This window comes from Carex rostrata, chromosome 6 (assembly GCF_964058835.1).
Source record: "Carex rostrata chromosome 6, lpCarRost1.2, whole genome shotgun sequence".
NCBI classification, from domain to species: Eukaryota; Viridiplantae; Streptophyta; class Magnoliopsida; order Poales; family Cyperaceae; genus Carex; species Carex rostrata.
The window spans coordinates 12,211,021-12,238,411 of NC_135923.1; the positions used below are offsets into that span (position 1 = coordinate 12,211,021).

Below are 27,391 nucleotides of genomic sequence, written 5' to 3' on the forward strand. Positions count from 1 at the left end.
ACACTGCCCTTTAATTACATCCTTAACTAGCCCTTTAATTATGCCCTTTAATTTTTGTTCTATATTATACACATGCGACACATGACACATGATTGTCAAATTTATTCTTCCATAACCAGCTTATTTTATACCTTTTTTCTTCTATTACATTCAATTCATAGATTATTTTGAATTATAGAAAATGAAATCATCATCTCTAATATTTTACTTTCTAAAAATTATATCTCCTCCATCCTCCTGAATTCAAAAGCTATTAACAAAAAACTGAATTCAATATTTTTTGTTACACCATGAGTACTCCAAATAACCAACAACCAACAACCAACTAATAATTTAGAGTTATTATTTTTATTTTGCTATATAGCATGATATATTTTATTATTTATAAACATGATTAATAGTATAATTTTTATTTTGCAGTAGTTTTTAATTTATATTGTAATGATTTATTATATGAGATGTTTAAGAAATTATAATTATATTTAAATATAAATAATTTCTTGAATACTTTGAAGTTGTGACCTATACCCGCTCTGGATCCGGAACCGCCCCGTATCCGAACCGGACCCGATAATCCACAAACAAGTTACGGGTATCTATCTACCCGGAACCGAAAGACTGGACCCGAAATATCTACGGGTAGATAGGTATCCGGATCCGGACCCAACCCGATTTGAAACAAATAAGTATATGGATCGAAATTTGGACCCGAACACTTTTAGGGTCCGGATCCAAATATAATAGTACCCGGACCCGACCCGACCCGATAGCACCTCTACTCCCCACTCTACAAGCAAACATTTTAAAGAAATAAAAGATACAGCTACGGTTGCAAACGGATTGGACAATGGTAAAATCAGATCCGTATCTTTTTTTAATTTTTTAAATATGAATATGGATTGAATATTAGACGGATGCAGATTAAGTATTACATGGATATCAGAAATCTATTTTTTTATAATGATAAATAACACAAATATTTTCATAATATGTAATAAATTGTATAGTGTGTGTGTATATATATATAGAGAGAGAGAAAGGCTAGCATGCTTTGCAAATTAAAGTGGGTGCTTTAATTTGCGCTCATATCTCTAGTTTCAAAGTTCAAAACGTCAATTTGAACTGTTCAAGTTGATATCCATATTAAATTGTGCTTGGAGGCCAAATTTTATATTTTTTTGGAGATTTTTACTATTTTTTTTAGAATTTTTCAAAATCACTGTTTTTGATCGTCCAGAATTTTCTGAAAAACACTGATTTTGAAAAAATTCTAAAAAAATATAAAGTTTGGTTTCCAAAGCACAATTTAATATGGATATCAACTTGAACATTCAAATAGACATTTTGAATTTTGAAACTAGAAATATGAGCGCAAATTAAAACATACATTTTAATTTGCAAAGCATGGTAGCCTTACTGTATATATTATTTAAATACAAATAACTAAAATTTAAAATCATATATGTAACCGTATCCGCATGAATATTTGAATATCAGATATTTATATCGAGTTTTCTAATACAGACCCGGATACGGATTGATAATATCCGATTTGTTTGCACCCCTAACGCACAACCAATTAATCAAACAATTAATGAAGATCAACGACTTCATCTGAGCAGTGAACGAGAAAGGATCATTTTCAATTATTACAAAATGACCTCACCGCATTAATTAATTTATGCTTGCGTCTGAGTTGATGGCAACAGATATCGTTTCGGTGCGCAAAGTACCAGATACTTAGATTTAAAAACTACCACAAACTAATTGAATATTATTTTTTTATTGCAAGCCGTTCTTTGTCAGAACGCTGCATGAAGGTATTCTTCGCCAATAAGTAATATCTGACAAAGACTCATTTAAAAACAGGGGCGGAACTAGAAAATTGAAAAAGAGGACGCTAGATAAATAGGTGTTATGTAATTTCAATTTATGAGAGGAGCTAATACTATAACTTTTTGTAGAAATTAATTTTTTTCAAAGAATAAAATAACAAATTTCAATTAATAGGGGGTGCTTAGCACCCTTTTGACTATACATTCTTCCGCCTCAGTTTAAAAAGGAGGATTTTTTATTGGTAGTAAACATAGAAAAAGAGAGAGAGAAACAGTAAGAGTATTAATATTTTCATAGTGATAGTAACATCGGTACTATGTGTACTGATTCTAAAATTCAAATTAATTAGAACAGTAAATATTACACTGATTCTCTGTGAAATAATAAAAAAACCTGAGTTAGGATCGGTACATATAATACCAATTCAAAATTTGACATTTTTAAAATCGGTACAATTCGTACCGATCTTACTACTAATAAAAAAACACCTGTACTCTTTTTGTTTCTCTTTCTTCTTTTCTATTAATTACTATCAATTAAAAAAACCCTAAAAAAGAAATAATATCTGACTAAGACATATGTAAAGTGCATGTGTCCATAAAATGGTTGACATTGTCAATGCTGAACATAAAAAGTTAATGATTTCATAAAGTGGTATTTCAGCCATGAGATCTTTTTTTCTTTTCAATAATACTAATAAATTGAGTAGTAATTATATGTACAAAAATTATACCACATTTTCTTATATTAATAATTAGCCTAAAGTTTTCAATCTCCGATTATAAAATAAAACCTTTCATCTCATAATTAAGTAAAGGGACGAAAATAGATTTTTTTTTTGCGAGTAAAAGAAAAAAATGGTTAAAATTTAGCTCAAGTATAAGTTAAAAAATAACATACATAAAAATCATAATGTATGGTGGACATATTATTTATGTGTCAAGACTATCATATCAGAAGTTTGTTTCGTACGTAGCTTATACCAATCTGACAAACTTACTTTGATAAGGTAATGCAAAAAATGTCATGTATAAGTTATGCAAAAAACTTAATTACTATCATTTTTTCATTTTTTTATAGTTATGTATAAGTTTTTATATAATTTAGAGTAAAATGTCATGTACTTATATTGATTTTCATTTTCTATAAACAAATTTAATATAATTGACATTTATTTGTATTTGATTCATATAGTTTGAAAGTCTAATTCTGCTATTGTATTATAAAATATAAGAGGATTAATATTATGAAGATAAACAATATTGTGAGTATTCAACTTATAAAGTATAAGACATGATATAATTAATAAATGTGATAACTGAGAAATGAAAGAGAGGTGATGACTGGTGACAGCTACATGAATTGGTGGAACGAGATCCGCTGCTATTCTTTCCATATTCTTCTCATACTCTTTTATTTATCTCTCTACCTTTTCTCTCCACTTTCTCTCCTTCTCTTTTGAAGAGAGAGATAGACACATAAAGGAAAAGCACAAGCTGCTATTCTTAGAAGAATAGCAACAGATTGATTCGTATCCTGGGTTGGTTGTTCACCAAGTTCGGCGATAATGATGTGCAAATCAGTGTACCAAATCAGGGCTTTAATTTAACTCTTCTAGAAGGATATCTAAATTAATTGCCACATTTTGCTATTTCTCTTAGGCGCTTTTAAAAACGTGATTTAATGCTGAAATTAATTTTGCCACATTATGCTTCTCTTGTTTTTTTTTTTGGGGAAATTAATATGTTTTAGTCGTCATCAGCATTACATGTACAGCAGCCTGTATTTAACCTAAAAAAAAGGAATTATATTTTCAAAAATACTAACGTTGAAGTGGGGTTGTGAAACCAAACAGTATGTAAATCCATAAAATTATTTCGTAAACAAAGTATAAAAAATTAACGTTGAACTCTTTACCGAATATAATTGAACTTTCTATTCGGTAACCTGATTATCCTCAGATAAGATATTTGAGTGCTAACACAATTTGATTATCCTCAGATAAGATATTTGAGTGCTAACACAATTTGATTATCCTCAGATAAGATATTGTATTACTCAAATCATCCTGCATGTCCCACTCCATATCCGGCTAGGTTTGATCCGAACTGATCCAATTAGAACAGAGTTTGAATTTTAAGTCACACCAACCAAACAGGTTGCTCAAACTGAATCTGTATCCAGTATCCACTATCTTTTTTCATTTGAAAAAAAAGAAGTAAGATTTTATTTTAATCGTACAATCCGATTTAAAAAAGTAGAATTTTACTTTTCAAAAATACTTTAAAAATAATATATATAAACCCGCTCAAATAAAGTCAGCTTAATAGCTTTAAACAGCTCTACTCATGCTGTCATTCACTTATAATCTCTTTTCATAAAAGTGGTTATATACTTTGACAAGCCCAATGAAGAGCAAACACCCGATTTCATTGGTACGTTTGGATGAAACAAAGAATATAGCTAATTTTAAATTTAAAAATAGTAACTAATTCAATATTTTGTTGAGTTAGTAAAATAGTGAGCTAATTCATATAAGAAAAACAAAAAATAGTAAATTAGTGTTATTCTTTTTCCATTCACACATCAAATAACTCAAAAAAATAGTGCTATATTTGCTCCATCCAAACGCACCTCAAGAAGCAAAAACAACGAAAAGCGGGTCTGACATCCAATAAAATATCGGCCGCGATCTGCTTCATCTACAATAAATTCGCAGTATAAAACATGTCTGTTAGCCCAATTACAATACATCTGCGCTAAACATGTCTAAAATTGTATAGCAAACATGGGCCGAACGACCTAGTATTTTCAGCGGACATAAAAGGCCCGATACAATCCAGTTTATGGCACCTTATAGAGCGGCTTGAAATCCGGACCCTCGGTTTTTCTCTCCTTCCCTCCGCTCACGTTCTCCGCCTTCTCCACACAATCGTCTTACTCCTTTCAGCTTTCGCCGCTTGTTAATATAAATCCTTAGCAAGGGGTGTTCCGGCCCGATATAAATAAATCTTCACTAAATGGGCCCAAGTCGGTGAGTATGCAGGCCCAACTAGATTAGGCAACCGCCTTCTCTCGGCGAAAGGTCGGAAACGAAAGACAACGGCGAGATAAAACTTGATGGTCAAGCCAGCGAGGAGGAATTGCCAGCAGGCGGTGTTTTGTGCCACTTGCCACTCAATTAACCCCTAGCGTATTTCCGATTTTCCCCTCAACAGTAACGGAAGCACCTTTGCTTCCCCTTCTATCTCTTCCACCTTTGCTTGTTCCTCTTCGATCTTATCTATCCCCTCTATAAAACCCTATCTCCGAGCAGCAGTCGATCGTGGCAGAGAAAGCGAGGAGTCTTGAGGAATTAGGCCTGATTGTGCGAGTCTTTCTTTCTGTTTTCGGGGAAACAAGCTTTAAAGAGGTAAATTTTGATCTTTTATTTTTGTTCTTATTTTGACATTCTAGTGGGTGATTAGCGGTATTTCGCGCTGGAAATTGAAAAATTAGGGGAGATGCTACAGTTATTCTTTAGGTGATTTTTGGTAAATTTTAGGGCTCAGGTCTGTTTGCATGTCATCATGATAAAAATATATATATCTTCTTTGCTCGTTTTTTAGTTTTGTTTGAAGCAAATCAAAAGAATGAGAAGAATCAAATCCCAATTGACCTACTTTTCAATAGTCATGGTATGCATATACAGTTTGTGTTTTTTTTACTAATAGTTAGGTTAAATCTTGGTTTAGTCTGAAATACTGTTGATTTAAAGATAAAAACCTTGGGTGACTGGTGACGCATCTCACTTGTAGATCACACTTTACTAGTATGTCTGTCGCATTTCTTTATTGCGAAATATTACCTGTACTTCGTTGTTGTTTAATTATGCTTCTGTTCAATTCCTACTATGCATCAAGGTTCAATCTTGGTTAAGTCTGAAATACTGTTATTTTATAGATAAAAACCTGGGGTGACACATCTCACTTGTAGATCACACTTTACTAGTACGTCTGTCGCATTTCTTTATTGCGAAATATTACTTGTATTTTGTTGTTATTTAATTATGCTTCTGTCAATTCCTACTACGCACCCATAATTCTACCCATTTTTGGTCAAGTAGTTAGAAGAACAAATAAAGTAAACTAATTAAATATAAAAGCAATGTTTCCATCACCGGGGATTATGTTTGTGTTTTTTCCTGTCAACTTCAACTGTCAATTGGACGGGCCATGTTTAATGGTACTGTCATTTTAGAGCATAAAAACAATTCATGAGAATCTAGACATACAATACTGCAGACAATCTGTGCAAGTATTTTTTTAATGGTGTATAAGTGAAGTGTCAACTTGGCCCCATCATGAAACGTGTACTCTCTCGTGGTAGTGGCTTTTGTACTGCTCTATTTAGGTAGTTTAAAAGCTGAGCAAATTTAGATATGTTTCATGAAAACAGACCATATATAATGTACTCTTGGTCAATCGCTTTTTTGTCACTTGGTAATTTATTAGCAATCTCATAGAGTGATAAGCTTATTTTTAATGTTATATATCTATTGGGATTTAAGTTGTCTGGATATACTTGTCTTAAATAGTTTTAGAGAATTGTTTATGAGAGTAAGTTTGCCTTATTTAAGGTGCGTAAAGTTGTCCGAAAGAAATTAATTCTTGGTATTAATTCCTTGTAATCTGGTATTTATTAGTAAATAGGAGAGTAGAAACTGGGATTGCATCTCTGAATATCACTGTGACCTTGCCCTTTTTTTTTTTTTAATGAACTGTGAGAATTTATCTGCTGCTTCCATTTTCCAGGAATTAATTCTGCTGCTCGGAGGATAAAGAAAATGTGTGTTGACTTGTAAATTGTGTACATACTACCAGTACTTTTCAGATTTCCATTTCTGTTGACCAATCAATACACCGCCATGTCCTCCAGTGAACCATCTGGTTTGAAGCGCAAGCTACCTGATGCTTGCGCATGCTCCACTTCAGAAACAAAAGTAGCGCGTACCATGTCACAAAACCTTCTCCCTTCCAGATCATATTTACAGAAGAGGAACTGCTGCTGCCTGGTACCAATGCAGCCTACTCTGGCTGAGAGCTGTCTCAGCTACCTAAAAAGCGGGATGCCAGCACGGGTCATGTTTTACAGCCAAAACCAGTGGTGCATGTTTCCTGAGCCTGCCTTGCGTGTACTGATCAAGGGTTTTAAAGAAGATAAATCGAGTACCATTGTGTTTTCTGACGGTGAAACCATACTGGTTGACTTTCTATCGATGATAGCTGTTAATTTGAGAACCAAGAAGCAGAGGTCCATTGCATGGATTGATGAAGCTGGTGAGTGCTTCTTTCCACCACTCTTTATTGATCAGGAGTTCTCTAAGGAGTTGCATGAGGCACAACCTGTAAGAGCTGAGCGGGCCCTGCGTCAGTCTCAGTCGTCGAGGCTTTCACCAGCTGACATGTTGCGCAAGAAGATTGTGCCTGTTGAGAAGGACAGCCAACAGTTTATCTCGATTCAGGACCTGTTCCTTTCTGGTATGGGCCCTTTTGCTGCACCTGATATTGTACTGCAGATTTACCGCCACTATCCAGATGGCAATGACAGTGCGGCGCAGTCTCGGCTTGTGGAGTTTGAGAGGAGGATGGGCATTGACCTGGCAGGAAAGGAGGGAGGAAAAGGTGTCGATGTGACGTCTGGTTGGTTTGGATGTGGCAAGATTGAGATGGCTAAGGTACTGATTTATGGGTTTAGCAAGGCAGTGAAGCCTAATGAAGGCACTAGTGGTACAGACTTGTACATCATGCCCGAAGACCGATCCTTCGCCTGGTACTTGAAACAACCAAAATGTGTATTATTATTTCTGACATAATTGACAACAGTATACCGAGCTTTGGTGTGATTTTTTTTTCCTTGGTTATTTATTCTTTATTGTATAGCGTGAATTTTTGTGATGTTGACGAAAAGGGCGTGCAGTACATGCTGTTATGCCGTGTGATACCAAGTTTTCCAAAGGAAAGTAATGGCTTGAAGCCGAAGTACTATTTTGTGCCTTCAGTTGATGCAGACACTTGCATCTATCCGGAGTATGTTGTGACTTTCAAACTCTCTCCAGTAGTTCGAGGTAAGAGATATCATAGTTGTGATTTAATTTAATATATTGGTAATTTTCTTTAGGTGCTAATCTGATTTTGCATATGTTCTTCATCTTTCAGAGTATATGGTGGGATTGAATTTCGTGCGAATTTCTGAGCAAAGAGTTACTACATTTGTACGGGATTTGCCTACTCGTCGCCATGTAAGCATCAAATTTTTACTTTATCAAAGAGTTACTATATAGTTTTGTACCTGCACATACTAGTCATCATGGTACTGTGCCAGTTGTTACCTACTTCATGGCCATGAAAAAATGTTGGTTAAACTATTGCCTTGAGCAGCAGTTGGTTAATGTTAGATTAGCCTTTTTAACTTCACAAAAAGAATAAAGAAAATTAATTTAGAACATGTCCTTTTCATGTTCTCGTGCTGAACAAGTCATGTTTCCAACTAGTTTTAATCTCTTTGTGCAGATTATGAACAATGAAGCAGGGCCAACATCGCCATGGATGTCTTTTACAGGACTGTTTGCTGAAATTCAAGATGAGATTTGCCCAATTGCGAGGGAGCTTCTCGCCTTACATCATGATGAGTTGAAGGTGACACTCGGGAGAATGAATTTAAAATTTTATACCACTTTGGTTCTTTTGTTGTTTGTGTAGTCATGAACCCTGTTTAAATTTTATTTGCTTTCAGAAGAAGATTATAACAAGGGAAGAGCTAGTGAAGAAGATCAGAACTATTGTGGGCGACGAGTTGCTCAGGTCCACTTTGACCAAATTGCAGCATACTGTATGTCTACTCAACTTTTATGGATGCCTCTCTTTTTTTCTACTTTTTTGGCAGAATCCAGTTTTGAATTACTGTTAAGTGTGCGAGACTGGAATTATTAATTGAAGTTTTGGAATGCTCAGACTTTCGCAATCACCCAGTCAAATCCCAACTAATTGAAAACTAGAACATGTTGTGAGAACAAACAAAAAGCAAAGGAGTTAGGACGGGCCTGTGTACAGTTAAAAGTTGGTACTGGTACAGCTATACAATGGATTAGTTGGTACCAGTATTGCTCTTGACTCTGGCAGTTGTAACTTACATTTTTTTTTTGTACATTTTGACACTTAATGACCTAATCTGTTCCAGCCGTCGGCATGGAATGGCAACCCGGTTGCAAATGCAAATCAAATGGACGCTATGGAGGCTGCGTCAGAGCTGGTGTCTGGTCCTCCCATCAGTGCTCTTTGTGACTCACCAGTCGACACTTCTCTCTCTGTAGCGATAGGTACCAGTCGTGAGTCCCAACCCAAAGGTGCCTCTCATGCACCTCCAAAGCGCGTTGTTCATGACTCAACCCTTCCTGCAACATCTCATCATGGTTAGTTAATTACTTTTTTATTTTTCCTACTCTTTGTGAGACGCATTGACTAAATTGTAGTTTGTGCTTCTGGTGAGGACTGTTTATATGCTAGTCATTCCATGTGTTTTTATTATTATGAACTAATGAAGGATTGCGATATTTTGTCTGATGTACCTTGTTTCCTAAATATATTTTTGAGCAAGTGTATGTGCTAATTAATTTTTGGTTGCAATTTGGTTTATACCTTCTTTACTTTGCAAGTGCTCTAGTTGCATTCTATATGCTGTTTTGCATTTAGAAGTATTTGCCATTGATGGATTAGTTTGAATATGTAAGCTTGCTGCTACTAATATTTCTGTAATTGATGCTTTAAACCTTTGTGTTTATGTTTTACTAAAATTTTGTTTTGATGATCAGAGTAGGGTGTGTTTTGCTTAGCATGTAAACTTACCTACGTTTATGCTCATGCAATGATAGGTACTGATGGTGATTCAGGAGTTAATATGTGCTACCTGAGCATTGAGCAAGGAATGAAGCTCAATAATGCCGCCATTGATTCAATTCTTCGAGCTGCTAAGCTCGAACCATGACCATAAGAGGTACAGAGTAAGACAAGAAAAAAACATCTAATTATCTGACTGTATATCCATATACATCTATGAAATTACCATAATTATACATTTTGTTCTGAATTCCTAATGTGAATGTCGTTTAATTGCATCCTTCAAATTCTTTGGTGCTGCATTTTATTCTTATCATTGTATTTTTCATTAGGTCTGTTGGATTGGCATGTGGTGGAGATTCAAACTTGTATCCGTCGACTCTGAATGGTTTCTCTTTGGGGCGTTATTAACTGAATAGTATCTAGTAAATGTTAATGTGTTCCTTTTGTTGTGTAAGCTAGCAAATTTAGCGTTGCCGAATATTTGATAATATTAATAATGATCTGAACATTTGTAGCTTTTGGAATTTGAGACATGGTAAAATCTGTTGTGGTTTTAGGTAACTTTGCGAATTGAATATTTTTTGCCTAAGTTGATCGCATGATTTGCAGTATTGCTCAAATGAGGCAGTATGATCCTGTTATGAAAATTGTTCGTTCTGGTAATTTTTCCACAGTTGAGGCAGGCAAACAGTGCTACTGATATGGAAATAGCCAAAGAACTTTAAGAATGGTTGTCCCATAAATGAAGATAATATGGAATTTTTCATCATATGTGATTTTACACACAAATCAATGTTGCAACATTCAAGCACAAAACAAGTAGAATAAATATAGTGGCATTGCAGATCTTTCTATACACAAACCCAAAAGGGAAGAAAGAAGACAACCTAATTCATAAAAAATAATGCTAGCATTATTCACAGCAACGAGCTTAAAATTTAAGAAAAAATAAATTAAGTATAACCCTTTTCATTGTTCTTAGCTTGACGAGCAGCTGAATATGCTGAAACAGTTGAGGTTGCAATTGTCACCAACTTCTTTGTGAGCTCCAAGGTTTTTCTAGCGGCATACCAAACTAACAAAAAGAAACCAATCCAACCTGGAATGGGAATGAAAATTCAAATTCGATGTTACAATATAGACAAGGTAATGATAACATACACCTCTTTTATTTTTTTTATTGTTTATATTTACTTCTGAGTTAAATCAGGCACAAGCAATACTAAATAAAAACTCAGAATGTCAGATGTCAAATAAAGAAATGGGAACTTAGGGTTGATAACAATGGCAAAATAAGCACCCATGTATACCAAGGCTAACCAAATCAAAATAAGTTTTAAATCAATTCAAGTTGATGCAAATATCTCAAAAGAAAGATATGCCCTGAGAATAAAGTAGATTCAGCAGATAAAAAGATATATTTGCCAGGATTTTGCTTAAACAGGCAAAATATTAATTCCTTTAAGAAAGAAAAAAAGAATATCAATCTTGGATAAAAGCATCAGGATTTCATACCAGTAGCTATGAAGATAGCAATACTTGCAGAAACTGTCACCGTGGAAATAACAAAGAAGGCAACAGCTAACACCCCAACATAAATCGCTGTCAAACAAGCAAAGAAAAAGGCCAAGAAACCTCCAGCAGCAGCGAAGGACACAAAAAAGGATATGACAACAGCATTTGTGGTTGCAGCAAGTAGGAGGAACATCAACACTGTCACAGCAGTTACTGACAAGAGAGTAATTGATCCCACCTGTTAGGTTCAAAAGAACTTAGTATGTTTTGTATGGCTGTTATTATTGTTAGTTGAAGAATAGTGACTTGGATGAAGTATTGTGTTTTAAATATTTGATTCCATTGGTTACGAAACCAGAATTATGAAGCTATTGTTAAATATGGAGTTGAATAAATTACCACTAGTCAAGACCACAACAAATTACATTGATTTTATTACAAGATGAGATCATCAGATCAACTGCCTAAACAGCACCTAATCATTTGCTTTATAGCAAAAGCAAGTAAATTATATTTCCTCGGTACAATATTTATTTGCAATTGCCTCGATTTTTGTTTAATTATTCAGGTGACAACAAGACAAGTAAATTGATGTATATGTCCTCCAGAAGAATGCAAAGACACAACACTTATGGATAATTATTCAGCTACAATACAAAAGAAGGCCATTTGATTCCAGGATATAGACTGAAAACAACAAAAAGAAAGAGAGAATTTAATTCGCCTGATGTAACTCACAGTGATGACAAGAAGAGCGCGAAGAGAGCTTCCCTGCTTGGTCCAGACGACCAGATCACGCGCCGAATTCCTAGAAGCTTCTCGAAGCTTCGGTGCTGCGTCAGTAGCGGCCGTGCGCACACGCCGGAGAAATGGAGGCGGCGGAGACGGGCCATCGGAGGAGAGAACCCCGTCGACGAAGCCCCGTACGACGGTTGGGAGAGTATGACCCTCCGACATGATGCTCTCGACTTCGATCGGACGGTTGAGATCCTCCGGTGAAGCGACGCCGTTGGATCCCTCAGTTTCATCGCCCCGCTCTGCCATCTATTTCAGATGATCTCTCTTTTGTCTCTCTCTCTGAGCGGGAGGAATAGTGGGTATATATCGATGGGAATGAAGACTTCTTTGAAAAGGAGATAGCTGTTGCTTTCAGGTAATTAATTATAGGCAAAGATTCTGCTTATGTGTTGTGATCTCCATTATTTGTGATTCTGCTTGTGTTGTGATCTCTATTATTTGTTGACAAGTGTCATATTTCTACTGAGAGTAAAGCTAGGGTGTGATGTGCTCACTCAGAGGGTTTAGTGAGCACAACTCCAAAAGTATATCGAATCGATTCAAACATCGAATTCAAACTGTTAAAATTCATGTACGTCATGCATCATGTACATGCAAAATTTTGAAGGTTTCGAATTTATTTGCTACAAGGTCAAGCGGTTAAAGAAATGAATCTTTTATAAGTTAATTTATAAGTTGTTTTATATATTCAATTTTTATCATTTATTTGATCGTTTGACCTTGCACGGCTTGCAGTAAATAAAATTGAAACTTTTAAAATTTTGCATGTACATGCATCACTCATGAAGTACATGGATTTCAACGGTGTGGATTCAACATATTTTTGAAGTTGTGCTCACCAAACTCTCTTAGTGAGCACATCACACCCAACTTTTACTCTTTCTACTGATCATCTAACATTCGTGCAGTTTAATTGCTGAACTTGTACGGTGGCGAAATATAGACTTGATGCTCTTAAATTCATATCATCAAAAGTTTGAATCTGATTGTTCTTTTATTGAAGAATAAAGATATTTGTCTTAGATATCACTTATACAACTTAGACAACAAATAATATAATATTCAAATGTATATCTGTCAGACTAATTAGATATCTAGCTGAATATTAGCAACGACTAGTAAATCTTATAATTAAGACGCAATTAGAATACAAATTACAATCTCTGTAAATTAGGAAACAGACTAGTAGAATTTTAGCAACGATGTCCTCAGCTAATTACTTGACGAGCCACTCATGCTTTATATATTAGTACGAATTTTAAAAGAACTATGTGCATTACATATTTAGGGGTTGATGAATATATTAGTGCTCGATGTCAGATTTTGAAATGATTTCGACTTAGTTAATTATTATTGAGGGCTTGATGAATTGCTATTTTTTTTGCTTTTAATTGAAACCACAAGGGTATTGCGGGTTCGGATCCTCTCAAAGTAACTCAAATTTTGAGTTTGAATCTTGACCATTCAATCATAATTCTGATCAATCCACTGTCCAAGGTGGAACATACGGGAGTTTTAAAAATCGTGTCAGTGCAGATCGGACGGTCCAGATCCAAACTCAAACTTTGAGTTACTTTAGGGATCTGTATTCTGGGATTGCATCATAGTTACAAACTTACAATTACAATTCAGCTTGTCCAAATAATTGACCGATATCAATATTAGAAGTCAGAACTAACGGTGATTCATCCTTTCCTGTCAGAGGGTAACTTGGGACTAATCATTTGCCAACAAACTCATTTTCTATCCAGAAGGTAGTCTTGCATCTGATGCTGAAAAATATATTTTTTCTTCAGTTGACTTCCTATTTTCAGTGAAAGGTAGTGTTGCTTCACATAATGCACATACTCTAAACTTCAAAAATTAATACGCTATAGAAACTTGGAATGCTTCTTTTTGGGTAAGATGTGCATGCAATATTGCAATGGTTTGCTATCATACAAAATATTATATCAAAAGCACTCAACAGTCAACAACCCCAACATGAAAATGTTGTGCGAGGAAACTATTATATTCAGAAATTATCAGCAAAAAACTGAACCGGTATATTCATACATGAAAAAAGAAAGAATCTCACGTTTACTTTTTTAGTAGACAATTAGTACCAAAAGAACAAAAAGTATAGAAAGAACAAAACAACAGCAACTCAGGTAAATTTTATATTATTTTCTGCAACGAAGCCAGGTGCTCTCTCTTGGAAAATCCCCAATTGGTCTCAAAACATATAGAAAGAGCCTAGCTGCGTCCTCAATACTAGCCTTTCTTTAGAAGACAACTTAGAAGCATTTCCGGTGAACAATTGATGGACCCGACTCATCGTACTCGGCCTTCGCAATCCACATCTACAAAATAGCCCAAAAAGAAAACAACCAGTGTTAATCAATGCGCTACTACAAAACCATGTTAATATGCATGAGATATTTAATTGATTTTGTGGTAATTGAATTTCTTTGTAGGTACAGTTACCAAGTAATGGTCCGGTAAACCCAACCCAATAGCAGCAAAGATCTTATTTCTTTTTTAATTTTATTCAAGGCCTTTCTTTTGAGCCCCATTTTTTTTCTAGATAATGTTTGCTGGGGTTTTTCATGACCAGCTCTAGTTCCCTAGCTAGAACTTACTGGCAGAAATGTGTTCAGGTTACTGTCAGAGCCTACAACTCAAAAAAGCTCCTTTTACTACCAGCCTCGTAGATTGACATATCACCACTAGACCAAATTAAAAAAGGAAAAGGAAAAAAGACAGGTAAGATGTAATACATAAACCACACATATCTTCTTTCTAATTTACCTGCTGGAAGGTGCTGAGAGAAGCCAGGATAGAACCACCGATCCAGACACTGTACTTCCTCTCAGGTGGTGCAACAACCTTGATCTTCATGCTGCTTGGAGCAAGGGCGGTGATCTCCTTGCTCATCCTGTCAGCAATGCCACCAAACATGGTCGTGCCACCACTTAGCACGATGTTACCATACAAGTCCTTCCTGATGTCAACATCACACTTCATTATTGAGTTGTAAGTAGTCTCGTGTATGCCGGCAGCTTCCATCCCAATGAAGGATGGCTGGAAGAGCACCTCTGGGCAACGGAACCTCTCAGCACCGATGGTGATCACCTGTCATTTCATATTTTGTTTGTTTTCTGAGTTCTATTGTTTAAGCAAGAAGTCAATGTCAGATGAAAAATGTGATTAATTGTTCTACTTAAATAGTAATCACACCTGCCCATCTGGCAGCTCGTAGTTCTTCTCAACAGAGGAGCCGGTGCGGGCAGTCTCAAGCTCCTGCTCATAGTCAAGAGCAATGTAGGCCAACTTCTCCTTGATGTCACGGACAATTTCACGCTCAGCTGTGGTGGTGAAGGAGTAGCCGCGCTCTGTCAGGATCTTCATGAGGTGGTCAGTGAGGTCACGACCGGCAAGATCCAGGCGAAGGATAGCATGGGGCAGTGCGTAACCTTCATAGATGGGCACAGTGTGGCTGACACCATCACCAGAGTCGAGCACAATACCTGATAGAGGAAACCACATGCATCAGCAGCCATCATATTTGCAAATTTCGTTCTCCCAAATTTTAGTAAGAATAAAATAGTGAACTGTTTAGTTAAATCCTATCATGAATGTTCACACACAGAGTAAGCTGCTAACAACTTTGAAAGGTATACACTAGAAATGGACACTCCAAAACTTGCCAGTCCTGACATCTAAATGCAGGGAATACTGACTTGTAGTTGTAGTAAAATCAAGTCCCTTAATCACAATGGGGAATACTTAGTGCTCAACTTAAAACAATAAAAATTATCAAGGGAACTGCACATCATGCTTGCTATATTTTAACAGACTATAAGACATACCAGTGGTACGACCGCTAGCATAGAGAGACAGCACGGCCTGGATAGCTACATACATGGCAGGGGTATTGAATGTTTCAAACATTATCTGGGTCATCTTCTCACGGTTAGCTTTGGGGTTAAGAGGCGCCTCAGTCAAGAGGATGGGGTGCTCCTCAGGTGCAACACGGAGCTCATTGTAAAAGGTATGATGCCAGATCTTCTCCATGTCATCCCAATTGCTGACTATGCCGTGCTCAATTGGGTACTTAAGGGTCAGGATACCTCTTTTCGACTGGGCCTCATCACCCACATATGCGTCCTTTTGGCCCATACCAACCATGACACCAGTGTGACGGGGGCGGCCCACAATGCTGGGGAACACGGCACGCGGGGCATCGTCACCAGCAAATCCAGCCTACAAATAGAGTAGGACTATATTGTTAGAATTTTATTTGTTTATATATATTTAGGATGGGGAGGGGTCACAAGTCCAATATCCAATGTTTGGGCTCATGGGTTCTCACCTTAGCAATTCAAAGGCATTTAAGGAACTCCGATTTGAGAATGCTTTGCGGTAAATGTTCAAGCATAAAACCACAAAACAATAAGATTGGGTATACAATTCCTTCCAAATATACAAAAAATATTCCCAAACTGGACCTTCCCCACTGTTCCTCGTTGTTTTCGGGTGTTTGCATGATATTTCCTTTTTGTCAATTTCCATGACATATCGAGGTTTTGCAAAAGTGTAAAATTGAAATTATCCCCAGAGAAAAACCAGCACATGTAATAGGAGCATATTATATGTAAAATTACCTTAACCATGCCAGTACCATTGTCACACACGAGAGGCTGGATATCCTCAGCGTCGGCCATTTTAAATCCTCTAATGGAAGAAATAAAGATGTTACACTTTATTTAAAGAATGAAGTTTCAGGCTGAGGATAAGGGACTAGTCTTAGAAAATTAAGATTTACAAATTTCAAAATAAAAAAGATAAATGCTTTGCATCCAGTCACGAAGAGAATTTCCAAGTAAATTTAATTGATGTGCTTTTGAATACAGATAAAGCAACTAACAGGCATATTGATACAAATGAACTGCCTTTTAAGAACCTTTTGGCAAAAAAAAAAAAAATCAGTACATAAAGGAACTCGTAGAGAAAAGTAAAATTGAGCCGAAGTTAATTTTTTATTAGTATAGAAATAACAGAAAAGATGTTATGTGAAACAAAAGGCTGGAATTGTCACCATATCTGTGTACCGAATCTCTAGATTCTAGGATCATAAGTTCTACCAATTATAAACCATGCATTTTTAACATGTAAAAGAGATAATAAAAGATGGCAGTTCAAATGATCTGCATTCGAAATTAGTCTAAGTGAAAATCATGCGTTAACTATAACAAATAAAATGTGAAGGTTTTAGAAACTTCAGCTAAGATTTGTTGATAGTTTTCTACACAGTAGAATCACATAAGTTCCCAAAAACAATAACAGGAACTTCTTACATCACAACAATGCCACATTATGTAAAAAAAGGGCAATGCAAATGTCTACACGCAAATTTAACCAGATCTATACATGTATAAAGAAACAAATCGATCTAAAATCAAAATATTTGCAGAAACATGATGACTGATGAAGTGTTTTACCAAAGCAAAATCGAGAGCGCGGAGGGGACGCCGGGGAGGGAGAGCGACAGAGAAAGAAAGAGGGAGAGATTAGAGAAGAGAAACAAACTAGAGAAATGATCTGTAAATAAAAACAAACTATCATAGGTTTGTATTTATAACGCACCTTTTGTATCGAGATCGCAATAGTGAAGGGAGAGTGTGGTGAGATGAGTGGAGGCCCGTGTACAGCGCGCAGCCAATATTAGTAAAATGGTCTTTTTTTCATTTTGATAACTTTAGTAAAAAATGTAAAATGCTCCGTTTCTCAGTTTTCTCTACCGATGCTATAACTCCGGCCATTTTTTTTAATACCCCAAAAAAAAAGAAAAATATTAAAAATAACCTCTATTTTAGATTTTTTTCATATATGCCCTGACCGCCTGGAAACGGGGCGGGCCAAAATTTTAGCAAACCGTCCATTATACGGGCGCTTCATGCCATTACCAAACCGCCCATATATTGGGCGGTCCACTTTTTTTTCTTTTTTTTTTTTTTTTTTTTTTTAGTTTTGTTTTTTTTTTAAACAGAAATTTTTTTTTTTTTTTTTTGTATTGAAATATTAGAAATATTGAATATATTTCTTTAAAAATAGATGAAATACAATATAATTTAATTTATTAGAAAGACTACAACAAATAACCCGGATCAATATTTTTCAGGCCGGATTTTTTGCGGCTGTAAGAAAAATTAATATATTTTTTATGTGTTATTGGACAAAAATAAAAATGCTTAGATTCCGAGTAATTGATCCCGGTTCAAAAGTTACTTCTATGTAATCTAGAAAATATTATAATCCTTCTAGGACATTTAATTTATAAAAAGTTGTATCTATTTTTGAAAAAAAAATAAAAACTTTAAGTTATTTAATAATTGTTATTCAAAAAAAATTCTCAAAATAGATACAACTTTTTATAAATTAAATGTACTAGAAGGATTATAATATTTTTTAGATTACATAGAAGTGACTTTTGAACCGGGATCAATAACTCGGAATCTAAGCATTTTTATTTTTGTCCAATAACACATAAAGAAATATATTAATTTTTCTTACAACCGCGAAAAATCCGACCTGAAAAATATTGATCCGGGTTATTTGTTGCAGTCTTTCTAATAAATCAAATTATATTGTATTTCATCTATTTTTAAAGAAATAAATTCAACATTTCTAATATTTCAATACCAAAAATAAAAAATAAAGAAATTTCTGTTTAAAAAAAAAACTTAAAAAAAAAAAAATTAGAACCCAAACCGCCCAAGCATTGGGCGGTTCATTTTTTTTTTTTTGAAAGTTTTTTTTTAAACAGAAATTTTTTTATTTTTTTTATTTTTTGTATTGAAATATTAGAAATGTTGAATATATTTTTTTAAAAATAGATGAAATACAATATAATTTGATTTATTAGAAAGACTGCAACAAATAACCCGGATCAATATTTTTCAGGCCGAATTTTTCGCGGCTGTAAGAAAAATTAATATATTTCTTTATGTGTTATTGGACAAAAATAAAAATGCTTAGATTCCGAGTTATTGATCCCGGTTCAAAAGTCACTTCTATGTAATCTAAAAAATATTATAATCCTTCTAGTACATTTAATTTATAAAAAGTTGTATCTATTTTGAGAATTTTTTTTTGAATAACAATTATTAAATAACTTAAAGTTTTTATTTTTTTTCAGAAATAGATACAACTTTTTATAAATTAAATGTCCTAGAAGGATTATAATATTTTCTAGATTACATAGAAGTAACTTTTGAACCGGGATCAATTACTCGGAATCTAAGCATTTTTATTTTTGTCCAATAACACATAAAGAAATATATTAATTTTTCTTACAGCCGCGAAAAATCCGACCTGAAAAATATTGATCCGAGTTATTTGTTGTAGTCTTTCTAATAAATTAAATTATATTGTATTTCATCTATTTTTAAAGAAATATATTCAATATTTCTAATATTTCAATACAAAAAATAAAAAAAATTCTGTTTAAAAAAAAACAAAACTTAAAAAAAAAATAAAAAAAAGTGGACCGCCCAATATATGGGCGGTTTGGTAATGGCATGAAGCGCCCGTATAATGGGCGGTTTGCTAAAATTTTGGCCCGCCCCGTTTCCAGGCGGTCAGGGCATATACGAAAAAAATCCAAAACAGAGGTTATTTTTAATATTTTTCTTTTTTTTTTGGGTATTAAAAAAAATGGCCGCTATAACTCCAAGCGTTTTTTACGCAGGTTTACCAACTTGTGAAACTGCTGATTTGGGAAAAAAATTCTTTAGAAATTTAAAAAAAAAAGAGAGAGAGAGAAACAGAAAAAAGTATATTAGAATTATGATTAGTGGAAAGATCGATAAGAAATTCTACTGATCTTAAAAATAAAAAAGTTTGGAATGATATGAAATTCACCGATCTTAATTCAGATCGGAAAAAAAAATATTTTGATCGGTAATGTTCAAACCGACACAAACATTATGAATATTTTAATCAAATCATATCAAATTCCTCACTAACATCCCAAATAAGACCTCACCCCCTCAGAATCTCTGTGTCTCTCCCTATACTATTTCTCTCTGTTTTCCTTCTTTTTAGAAAGAAAAGAGAAACAGAGGGAGACATCCATCAATGGAGGTTGAGACGGAGAAGGGAAGAGAGGTCACATAGCCGGCTGGGTCAGTTAAACGAGTAGAACTAGGAGTAGAACTAGGGTGTTCTTAAGCTCACCAAAGTGTTTGGTGAGCTTGACTCCAAAATCTATCAAATTGGTTTCAAATGACGAATCAAAATCGTTGAAACCCGCCTATTTTACGTGTGATGCATCTACATGTGAAATTTTTAAACTTTGGAATTAGTTTAGTATAAAGTCAATTGGTCAAAATTAGAAGGTTAATAAATTAATTTTAGTGCATTCATTTTTTGAACATTTTTTGACCGCTTGACTTTATACTAAACTAATTCGAAAGTTTAAAAATTTCACATGTAGACGCATCACACATAAAATAGGTGGGTTCCAACAGTTCGGATTCGTCATTTGAAACCGATTTGACGGGTTTTGGAGTCAAGCTCACCAAACACTTTGGTGAGCTCAAGAACACCCTAGTTCTACTCCAGTTAAACATAGCTGTGAACCGGTCACCGGTCAGTAAATACTTCAAGCTAGCAGAAAGGGGCAGTAATTTCAGCACCGAGCTGTAAATAGTTTTTTTTTATCCTTCATCGAAACTTTATTTATGATGTTTTGCTAACTAATTAGTTTTAATTACATATATACTCATCAAAACTTCTTCATTTAAATATTTTTCTGTTAAAACATTAATTAAATATGTATTAATTAATATTTCATTGTCTTTGATTTTTTTATCGAATAAAAATTTCTCAAATAAATTCGCGCTATTAATTAATTAAGTTAAATAATGAAAAAAATGTTCTTTTATCTTAAACTGTCCTAATTAAATAAATGCAGTTCCGTTTCTTTGTACTTTGAGATATGCTATCTTATATCTTAGAGTGGAAATGCTGTCTTTAAGAATTAGTTTTTGGTTTAGTGATAAAGACATATAATATCTATATGAAAAATCATGGATTTGAAACTCAGATAAAAAAATTTGTTATTATATTACAAATATATTAAATAGTTTAACCTCTGACCTTTACTTAAAAAAAAAAAAATATACTCCGTCCTTGCACAAAAATCATGCGGTTTCGTTCCTTTGTACACATGCCATCGAGGGAATCATATTTCTAGTCATATCGATACTCGGGTTTCGTTAGAAGATAGCCAAAATGGTACCAAAACCCGTGCGTATAGCTTCATCAGCTGGTAAGTATTTTGCTCTTTTCAATTTAGAATATCTTTTGTCGAGCATCACCAACCAGACAATTTTGATTCGAATAAGAATTCAAATGTTACATATGTTCAGAAACGTAAAATCTAATTTGACATTCCTTTTTTGTCCGTTTTTCTTTGAGAGAAATCTAATTTTGCATTAAAAGATACACCCAATCATATCTTTGATTATATTGTGCAAGTAAAAATTAAAAATATGTAGATGCATTCTTCATAGTTAAATTATGCATGTATCAATTAATTTTGGATCAATTTTAATGTGGTCGACCTTTCAATGCGATTCGACATATTTAATTATCGAGCATTAATAGTTTTTTTTTATGGATAAACCTAATAAATTCTAGGAGATCCGGCATGAATCATATGAAACATGATTTTTTTTTTATAAATATAAAAAAATAATTAAATTTTAAAAAATAACCAAAGTTGAGCATGTTTTCGAAATCTATTCAAACCGGAATTTTTTTTTCCGGTAATTCAGTCTAAAACCGGAAATTTATTTTCTAGTTTTAGAATTTCAAAACCAGTTTCTAAAAAGAAAAAAAACCGTAAATTTTTCTTCCGGTTTCAATATTTTTCTTTCTTTTTTCAGATATTTTTATTTAAATAGAAATATTTATAATTTATTTATTTTTTGTATTAAAATATTAGAAATATTTAATATATTTCTTTGAAAATAGATGGAATACTATATAATTTGATTTATTAGAAAGACTGCTACAAATAACCCGGATCAACAATGACTTTTGAACCGGGATGAATAACTGAGAATCCAAACAATTTTTTTTCCAATAACACATAAATAAATATATTAATTTTTCTTACAGCCGCAAAATATTTGACATGAAAAATGTTGATCTGGGTTATTTGTAGCATTCTTTCTAATAAATCAAATTATATAGTATTACATCTATTTTCAAAGAAATATATTAAATATTTCTAATATTTCAATACAAAAAATAAATAAATTATAAATATTTCTATTTAAATAAAAAAAATCTGAAAAAAGAAAAAAAATATTGAAACCGGAAATTTTTTTTACGGTTTCTTTTTTTTTAAGTCGATAGTTTTGGAATTCTACTGGAAATTTTTTTCTGGTTTTAGACTGAATTACAGGAATTTTTTTTCCGGTTTGGATAGATTTCGAAATCCTGCCCAACTTTGGTTATTTTTTAAAATTTAATTATTTCTTTGAATATTTATAAAAAAATCGGCCAAAGTTTGATCGGGAAGAAAATTACCAATCTAAACTCCAAAGTTTTTGTTCCTGCCTTTCTGGCCGATTTTTTTTAAAATACCCATTAAAAAAATTAATTTAATAAAAATAACCAGATTTGAAATGAAATTTTAAAAATACTCAAATTGTGGATTTTTTCCGCGACCCAGAATTTTTATTCCAGGCCGCGGAAAAAATTCGCGCTCCAAAAGAATTTTTTATTCCGGGCGCGGATATTTTCCGCGGCTCGGATTTTTTTTATTTTTTTAGAGTTTGGAGAAATAAAATATCGTTTTTTTGGCCCAACTTTGCACCTCTGGTTAACATATCAAAACACCTTCAAAAATCATGAAAATTTACCGACATGCATTCTTGACTTCATAGAACAAGACTGTGAAGTTTCATATAAAATCTCAAAACAGATCGTGAGATATCTGCTCTCAACAATTGCCCGAACTGCTGAAGGAGTGCTTCTGAGCCCAACTTTGCACCTCTGATTAACATATCAAAACACCTTCAAAAATCATAAAAATTTACCGACATGCAACTTCATAGAACAAGACTGTGAAGTTTCATACAAAATCTCAAAACAGATCGTGAGATATCGGCTCTCAACAATTGCCCGAACTGCTGAAGGAGTGTTTCTGAGCCCAACTTTGCACCTCTGATTAACATATCAAAAAACCTTCAAAAATCATGAAATTTTACCGACATGCATTCTTGACTTTATAGAATAAGACTGTGAAGTTTCATACAAAATCTCAGAACAGATCGTGAGATATCGGCTCTCAACAATTGTCCGAACTGCTGAAGGAGTGCTTCTGAGCCCAACTTTACACCTCTGAGATATTTCACGATCTACTTTGAGATTTTGTATGAAACTTCACAGTCTTGTTTTATGAAGTAAAAAATGCATGTCGGTAAATTTTTATGATTTTTGAAGGTGCTTTGATATGTTAATCAGAGGTGCAAAGTTGGGCTCAGAAGCACTCCTTCAGCAGTTCGGGCAATTGTTGAGAGCAGATATCTCACGATCTGTTTTGAGATTTTATATGAAACTTCACAGTCTTGTTCTATGAAGTCAAGAATGCATGTCGGTAAATTTTCATGATTTTTGAAGGTGTTTTGATATGTTAACCAGAGGTGCAAAGTTGGGCCAAATTCCAGTGAATATTTTTTCAAACATGAATGTAAAAATGATACAATTTGTATATATATTTTTCAGAAAAAGATATGAAAATCAATTTGTTATTATTGCAGTTTATGATGATGATCCAAATATCATTAGAACTCCTGAAGAGTTTTCAAAAACAGTAAATTGTATTAAAAAATAATTTAAAATGAAAGTTCTTGGTGCACAAATTTCTGCACAAATTTTAGATACTTGCTGCACAAATTTCTGCAGCAACTTGTAACAAGTGGATATGGTAGAAAATTAACAAGAAACAAGAGAGACTTGTATAGTTTGATTTAAGAAACTACGAAATCCTGAATGAATTGCGTGTATTACGGACCATGAGGCTGCATGTTAGTAGCCTTTTATACCGCCATTAATAGGCCGGTAATCATCCTTGCAATCCAAGGAACAAATGAGCCAATGCCACTTACCTGCTTATCTTTGCCATACTGACAGCCGATTTTGCTCATTAACAGCTTAATTCTCATCTCCATTTGAAATGCAAATGGAGAGTTCCATTACTTGTTAAAAGTTTCTCTTCTCCATTTATGTCACAAATCAAGGATAACCAAGCTAAGTCAAATGTGACATAATATTTATACAAAACTTTGCAATCATTCATGTGCTATGTTTGTGACAGCCACACAAGTCTCAAATGCTCATCACTAATATTGATTTCAAAAACAAAATACACCTATTTATTTTGAAAATCTTCAACAATTTGTTTATCCTGAATTTTGTTCTGACAAGGTTTCAATGATTTTTAATAGGTACAATTGGTGTTATTGGCTCTGAGAAATGATGGATTAATTATTCCGGGCTATACACATTTGCAAAGAGCTCAGCCCATTCTCTTGCAATATCTTCTCCTATCCTATGTTGAACAGGTTAATAATTTTTCATATTTTCCCTTATATTTCATGTTTTTTCTTTCAAAAAGTTTGCAAAATAACACTTGAATTGAGAAATTGCAAACTCATGTTTGTAGCTACAACGGGATGCTGGGAGGTTAATCGATTGCAAGGAGACGCTAAATTTTTGTCCTTTGGGTGCTTGTGCTTTGGGTGGGACTGGCCTTCCTATTGACCGTCTTATGACGTCCCAAGAGTTAGCCTTCACCGCTCCTCTCAAAAACAGGTACACACATTTCTCTATAATTGTACCTCTTTTGAATGTAGTCAATTTCATATGAAGCCACCATAATGATCTTATTTCAGGGGCATTATGTTAGGTTTACCAAAATTTTAGAAATGTTAAGTTTGCCTTCTGAGTAAAATTCCAGCTTAAAATAATGTTCTTAGAATTGAAGCTTAATTTGGAAATCTATTTGCATTGTAGTATTGATGCAGTTTCCGATCGTGATTTTATCTTGGAGCTTCTATCAGCCAATTCTATCACAGCTGTCCATCTGTCCCGTCTTGGTGAAGAGTGGGTTTTGTGGGCATCAGAGGAATTCAGTTTTATAGCACCTAGTGACTCGGTTTCAACTGGTAGTAGTATAATGCCCCAGAAGAAAAACCCAGACCAATGGAGCTTGTTAGAGGCAAATCAGCTAGGGCTATAGGTGACCTTGTTAGCCTTTTGGTTCTCTGCAAAGGGCTTCCTAGTGCCTATAATCGCGATCTTCAGGTAATTCTCTGTCATAAGAGTTGTTAAAGAGCAATGTGATAATTCTAGTGACTCTTAAACTTTATGTTTTATCTAGTAGGAAGGGAAATAATGTTGACCCCATTGGATGGAGACAAGTCAGCAGTAGTGTTTTGATACAATCTCGTCAAGCTCTTACGTCTAAGTTCGGACCATTATTTATGGAGCTAATGTAACACTAAATGAACTGAATTGGAAGCTAATGGGCCAGTTTTTGTGCTCAAAGAAAGAGATCAAGTGCCCCGAGTTTGTTTGGTTTGCTGTTCCTTTATCTGTATAATTTTTTTTATTTTCTCTACAGGAAGATAAGGAGCCGTTATTCGACAGTGTTAAGGCAATAATAAGAATGCTTGAGGTGACAAGTGTGTTTGCTGCTAATATTACTTTTAACCATGAGAGAATTCGCTCTTCTCTACCGGCTGGTTATCTGGATGCAACTACACTTGCCGATTATCTTGTAAAGAAAGTAAATCTCTTGCCTTTTTTTTATGATTCATTTTGTAGTTTAGTGCACAGCTGTAATTAATTATGATCTTGCTAATTGTGCCCACTAGACATATTCACAAGTAACAATTTATAATAAAAAAGGGAAAAATCTAAGCTTTTTAACTACTCTTGTGAAGTCAACTAAATTTGTTCATACTGACCTTAATTTAGTTTAAACGACACTTACAAGGTTAGCCACGGAGTTGCCAATTTTAAGCTGTTGAATCTTTCCACTAAGCTTATATAGTTTTGCATATTATTTTCAAGTAATTTGAAAGTATTTGGATGATGGTTGCGAAGGTGAGGAATGCTTGGTGTTTATAAATTCAATAACATGCTGCTCTCCTGCGCAAAAATTCCTTTTTAACCGACTAATAATGTCTGATATTTGAAAGGCAATTCAGTGCTGTCTTTTCTACTTCCATTGCATGTTTTAATTGATTTTCTTTTGCTCTGAACATTTTTTCTTGCAATTTTCATTTTGCCAGGGAATGCCGTTTAGGACTTCTCATGAGGTAGCAAAGAAATGCCAGCTCTCAGATTTGTCGCTTGATGATTTATGGGGCATTAATTCAATTTTTGAGAAGGATGTTTATGATTTCTTAGAAGTAGAAAATGCCGTAAATAAGTTCACTTCTTATGGCTCTACTGGTTCAGCTGAGGTGTAGAAGCAGCTCCAGTTTTGGTGCTCCAAGTTGGAAATCACCAACTCTTGAGTAAGTCATAAACCGGTTTCCAAAGAATATTTTTATCTCTATTTTCCTTTGTGTGTAAAATTTGGCTTTGGAAAGGGAATGAGCAAAGATATGTTTCTCGTCTCTGGGTCGTGCACTGGGATTATACTTCATGTCTTGCCATCACAGAAAAAGACAGATTTTACTGAAGGCGAATATTGAACGCTCGCACAATATTTTGTGTGTGACAATTGAAGAAGATATAACAATTTTGTGCTAATATATGCCCCTAAAGGGGGAATTCTTATACATCTATTGTGCGAAAATATCCTGGCTTCTCAGTCTATCTTTTATTATATTGTCTCCTCTGTAACCTAATACCGTTTGATACCGGTCTGGATCTTGTTTAGGTAGCTCTGGTTTTACCCAAGGTTCTAAATAGCGTTTATAGCAACGTAGTGGAGAGACAAAAAAAAAAGCTTTAGTGAATAGCGCAGCTATAGCAAAAGCTATTATAAATAGTGTTTTTTATTTTAAAATTTATATTTTATATTTCTACTAATAGTAAACATGTCTCATCGAAAAAAAACCAAATTAATTAAGAAGTTATAATATTCATATTGAAGTTTAATTTCTCACGGACAAGACAGAAACTCACAATGCCGGTCTTACCTCTAATGTTTTTTACGCTATTTTTTCTAGCCAACAGCTCAAAAACAAGAAGACGAAACGAATCTAAGCATTGTTTTAATTTTTCATTTTTAAAAAACCCAACAATAATGCATAATACAAAATTTAATTGATATAGTGGTATAGCCCGTA

General features: G+C 34.1%; 4 protein-coding genes across 7 annotated transcripts; 2 read left to right on the plus strand and 2 right to left on the minus strand.

Moving 5' to 3' along the window:
* The first annotated feature begins 4,916 nt into the window (after window positions 1-4,916).
* LOC144555924 (inactive poly [ADP-ribose] polymerase RCD1-like) lies at window positions 4,917-10,288 on the plus strand. Of its 2 annotated transcripts, none has more exons than XM_078304365.1 (9): window positions 4,917-5,248; window positions 6,630-7,647; window positions 7,758-7,942; window positions 8,034-8,116; window positions 8,388-8,513; window positions 8,611-8,706; window positions 9,055-9,286; window positions 9,746-9,874; window positions 10,043-10,288. In XM_078304365.1, exons 2-8 carry the CDS (start codon window positions 6,743-6,745, stop codon window positions 9,856-9,858), a joined length of 1,740 nt encoding a protein of 579 aa, XP_078160491.1. In that variant the 5' UTR covers window positions 4,917-5,248; window positions 6,630-6,742; the 3' UTR covers window positions 9,859-9,874; window positions 10,043-10,288. The 2 variants fall into 2 exon arrangements, with proteins under 2 accessions (XP_078160491.1, XP_078160490.1); XM_078304364.1 differs by having other exon boundaries at window positions 9,746-9,867.
* Window positions 10,289-10,520: 232 nt separating this feature from the next.
* LOC144555926 (uncharacterized) lies at window positions 10,521-12,325 on the minus strand. Its single transcript, XM_078304369.1, has 3 exons — window positions 11,967-12,325; window positions 11,229-11,466; window positions 10,521-10,812 (listed from the first exon to the last, which is right to left on the minus strand). Exons 1-3 carry the CDS (start codon window positions 12,270-12,272, stop codon window positions 10,667-10,669), a joined length of 690 nt encoding a protein of 229 aa, XP_078160495.1. The 5' UTR covers window positions 12,273-12,325; the 3' UTR covers window positions 10,521-10,666.
* A 1,672-nt stretch (window positions 12,326-13,997) lies between these two features.
* Window positions 13,998-17,759, minus strand: LOC144555925 (actin-1). Of its 3 annotated transcripts, none has more exons than XM_078304367.1 (6): window positions 17,655-17,759; window positions 16,673-16,742; window positions 15,878-16,271; window positions 15,246-15,535; window positions 14,817-15,140; window positions 13,998-14,368 (listed from the first exon to the last, which is right to left on the minus strand). In XM_078304367.1, the coding sequence occupies exons 2-6, from the start codon at window positions 16,730-16,732 to the stop codon at window positions 14,303-14,305; spliced, it is 1,134 nt and encodes a 377-aa protein (XP_078160493.1). In that variant the 5' UTR covers window positions 16,733-16,742; window positions 17,655-17,759; the 3' UTR covers window positions 13,998-14,302. The 3 variants fall into 3 exon arrangements, with proteins under 3 accessions (XP_078160493.1, XP_078160492.1, XP_078160494.1); XM_078304366.1 differs by having other exon boundaries at window positions 17,510-17,741; XM_078304368.1 differs by lacking the exon at window positions 17,655-17,759 and adding an exon at window positions 17,510-17,553 and having other exon boundaries at window positions 16,673-16,794.
* A 6,341-nt stretch (window positions 17,760-24,100) lies between these two features.
* On the plus strand, window positions 24,101-26,640 carry LOC144555637 (argininosuccinate lyase, chloroplastic-like). Its single transcript, XM_078304035.1, is given in 7 exon segments — window positions 24,101-24,112; window positions 24,533-24,649; window positions 24,751-24,899; window positions 25,101-25,282; window positions 25,285-25,391; window positions 25,711-25,875; window positions 26,384-26,640. Coding segments are annotated over 7 exon segments (960 nt in total). The 3' UTR covers window positions 26,612-26,640.
* Window positions 26,641-27,391: the final 751 nt, after the last annotated feature.

What these genes read in the sequence shown, in the direction of transcription:
- LOC144555925 (XM_078304367.1), bottom strand. Translation starts at nt 16,732, where the DNA reads ATGGCCGACGCTGAGGATATCCAGCCTCTCGTGTGTGACAATGGTACT. An exon ending in TGCTAGCGGTCGTACCACTG is followed by an intron (nt 15,536 to 15,877) that starts GTATGTCTTATA and finishes TTCCTCTATCAG; the next exon opens with GTATTGTGCTCGACTCTGGT. An exon ending in CTCTCAGCACCTTCCAGCAG is followed by an intron (nt 14,369 to 14,816) that starts GTAAATTAGAAA and finishes GCTATTTTGTAG; the next exon opens with ATGTGGATTGCGAAGGCCGA.
- LOC144555924 (XM_078304365.1), top strand. Translation starts at nt 6,743, where the DNA reads ATGTCCTCCAGTGAACCATCTGGTTTGAAGCGCAAGCTACCTGATGCT. An exon ending in GAAGACCGATCCTTCGCCTG is followed by an intron (nt 7,648 to 7,757) that starts GTACTTGAAACA and finishes TTTATTGTATAG; the next exon opens with CGTGAATTTTTGTGATGTTG. An exon ending in TCCTGCAACATCTCATCATG is followed by an intron (nt 9,287 to 9,745) that starts GTTAGTTAATTA and finishes ATGCAATGATAG; the next exon opens with GTACTGATGGTGATTCAGGA.
- LOC144555926 (XM_078304369.1), bottom strand. Translation starts at nt 12,272, where the DNA reads ATGGCAGAGCGGGGCGATGAAACTGAGGGATCCAACGGCGTCGCTTCA. An exon ending in GCGCTCTTCTTGTCATCACT is followed by an intron (nt 11,467 to 11,966) that starts GTGAGTTACATC and finishes TGAACCTAACAG; the next exon opens with GTGGGATCAATTACTCTCTT. An exon ending in TGCTATCTTCATAGCTACTG is followed by an intron (nt 10,813 to 11,228) that starts GTATGAAATCCT and finishes TTCCCATTCCAG; the next exon opens with GTTGGATTGGTTTCTTTTTG.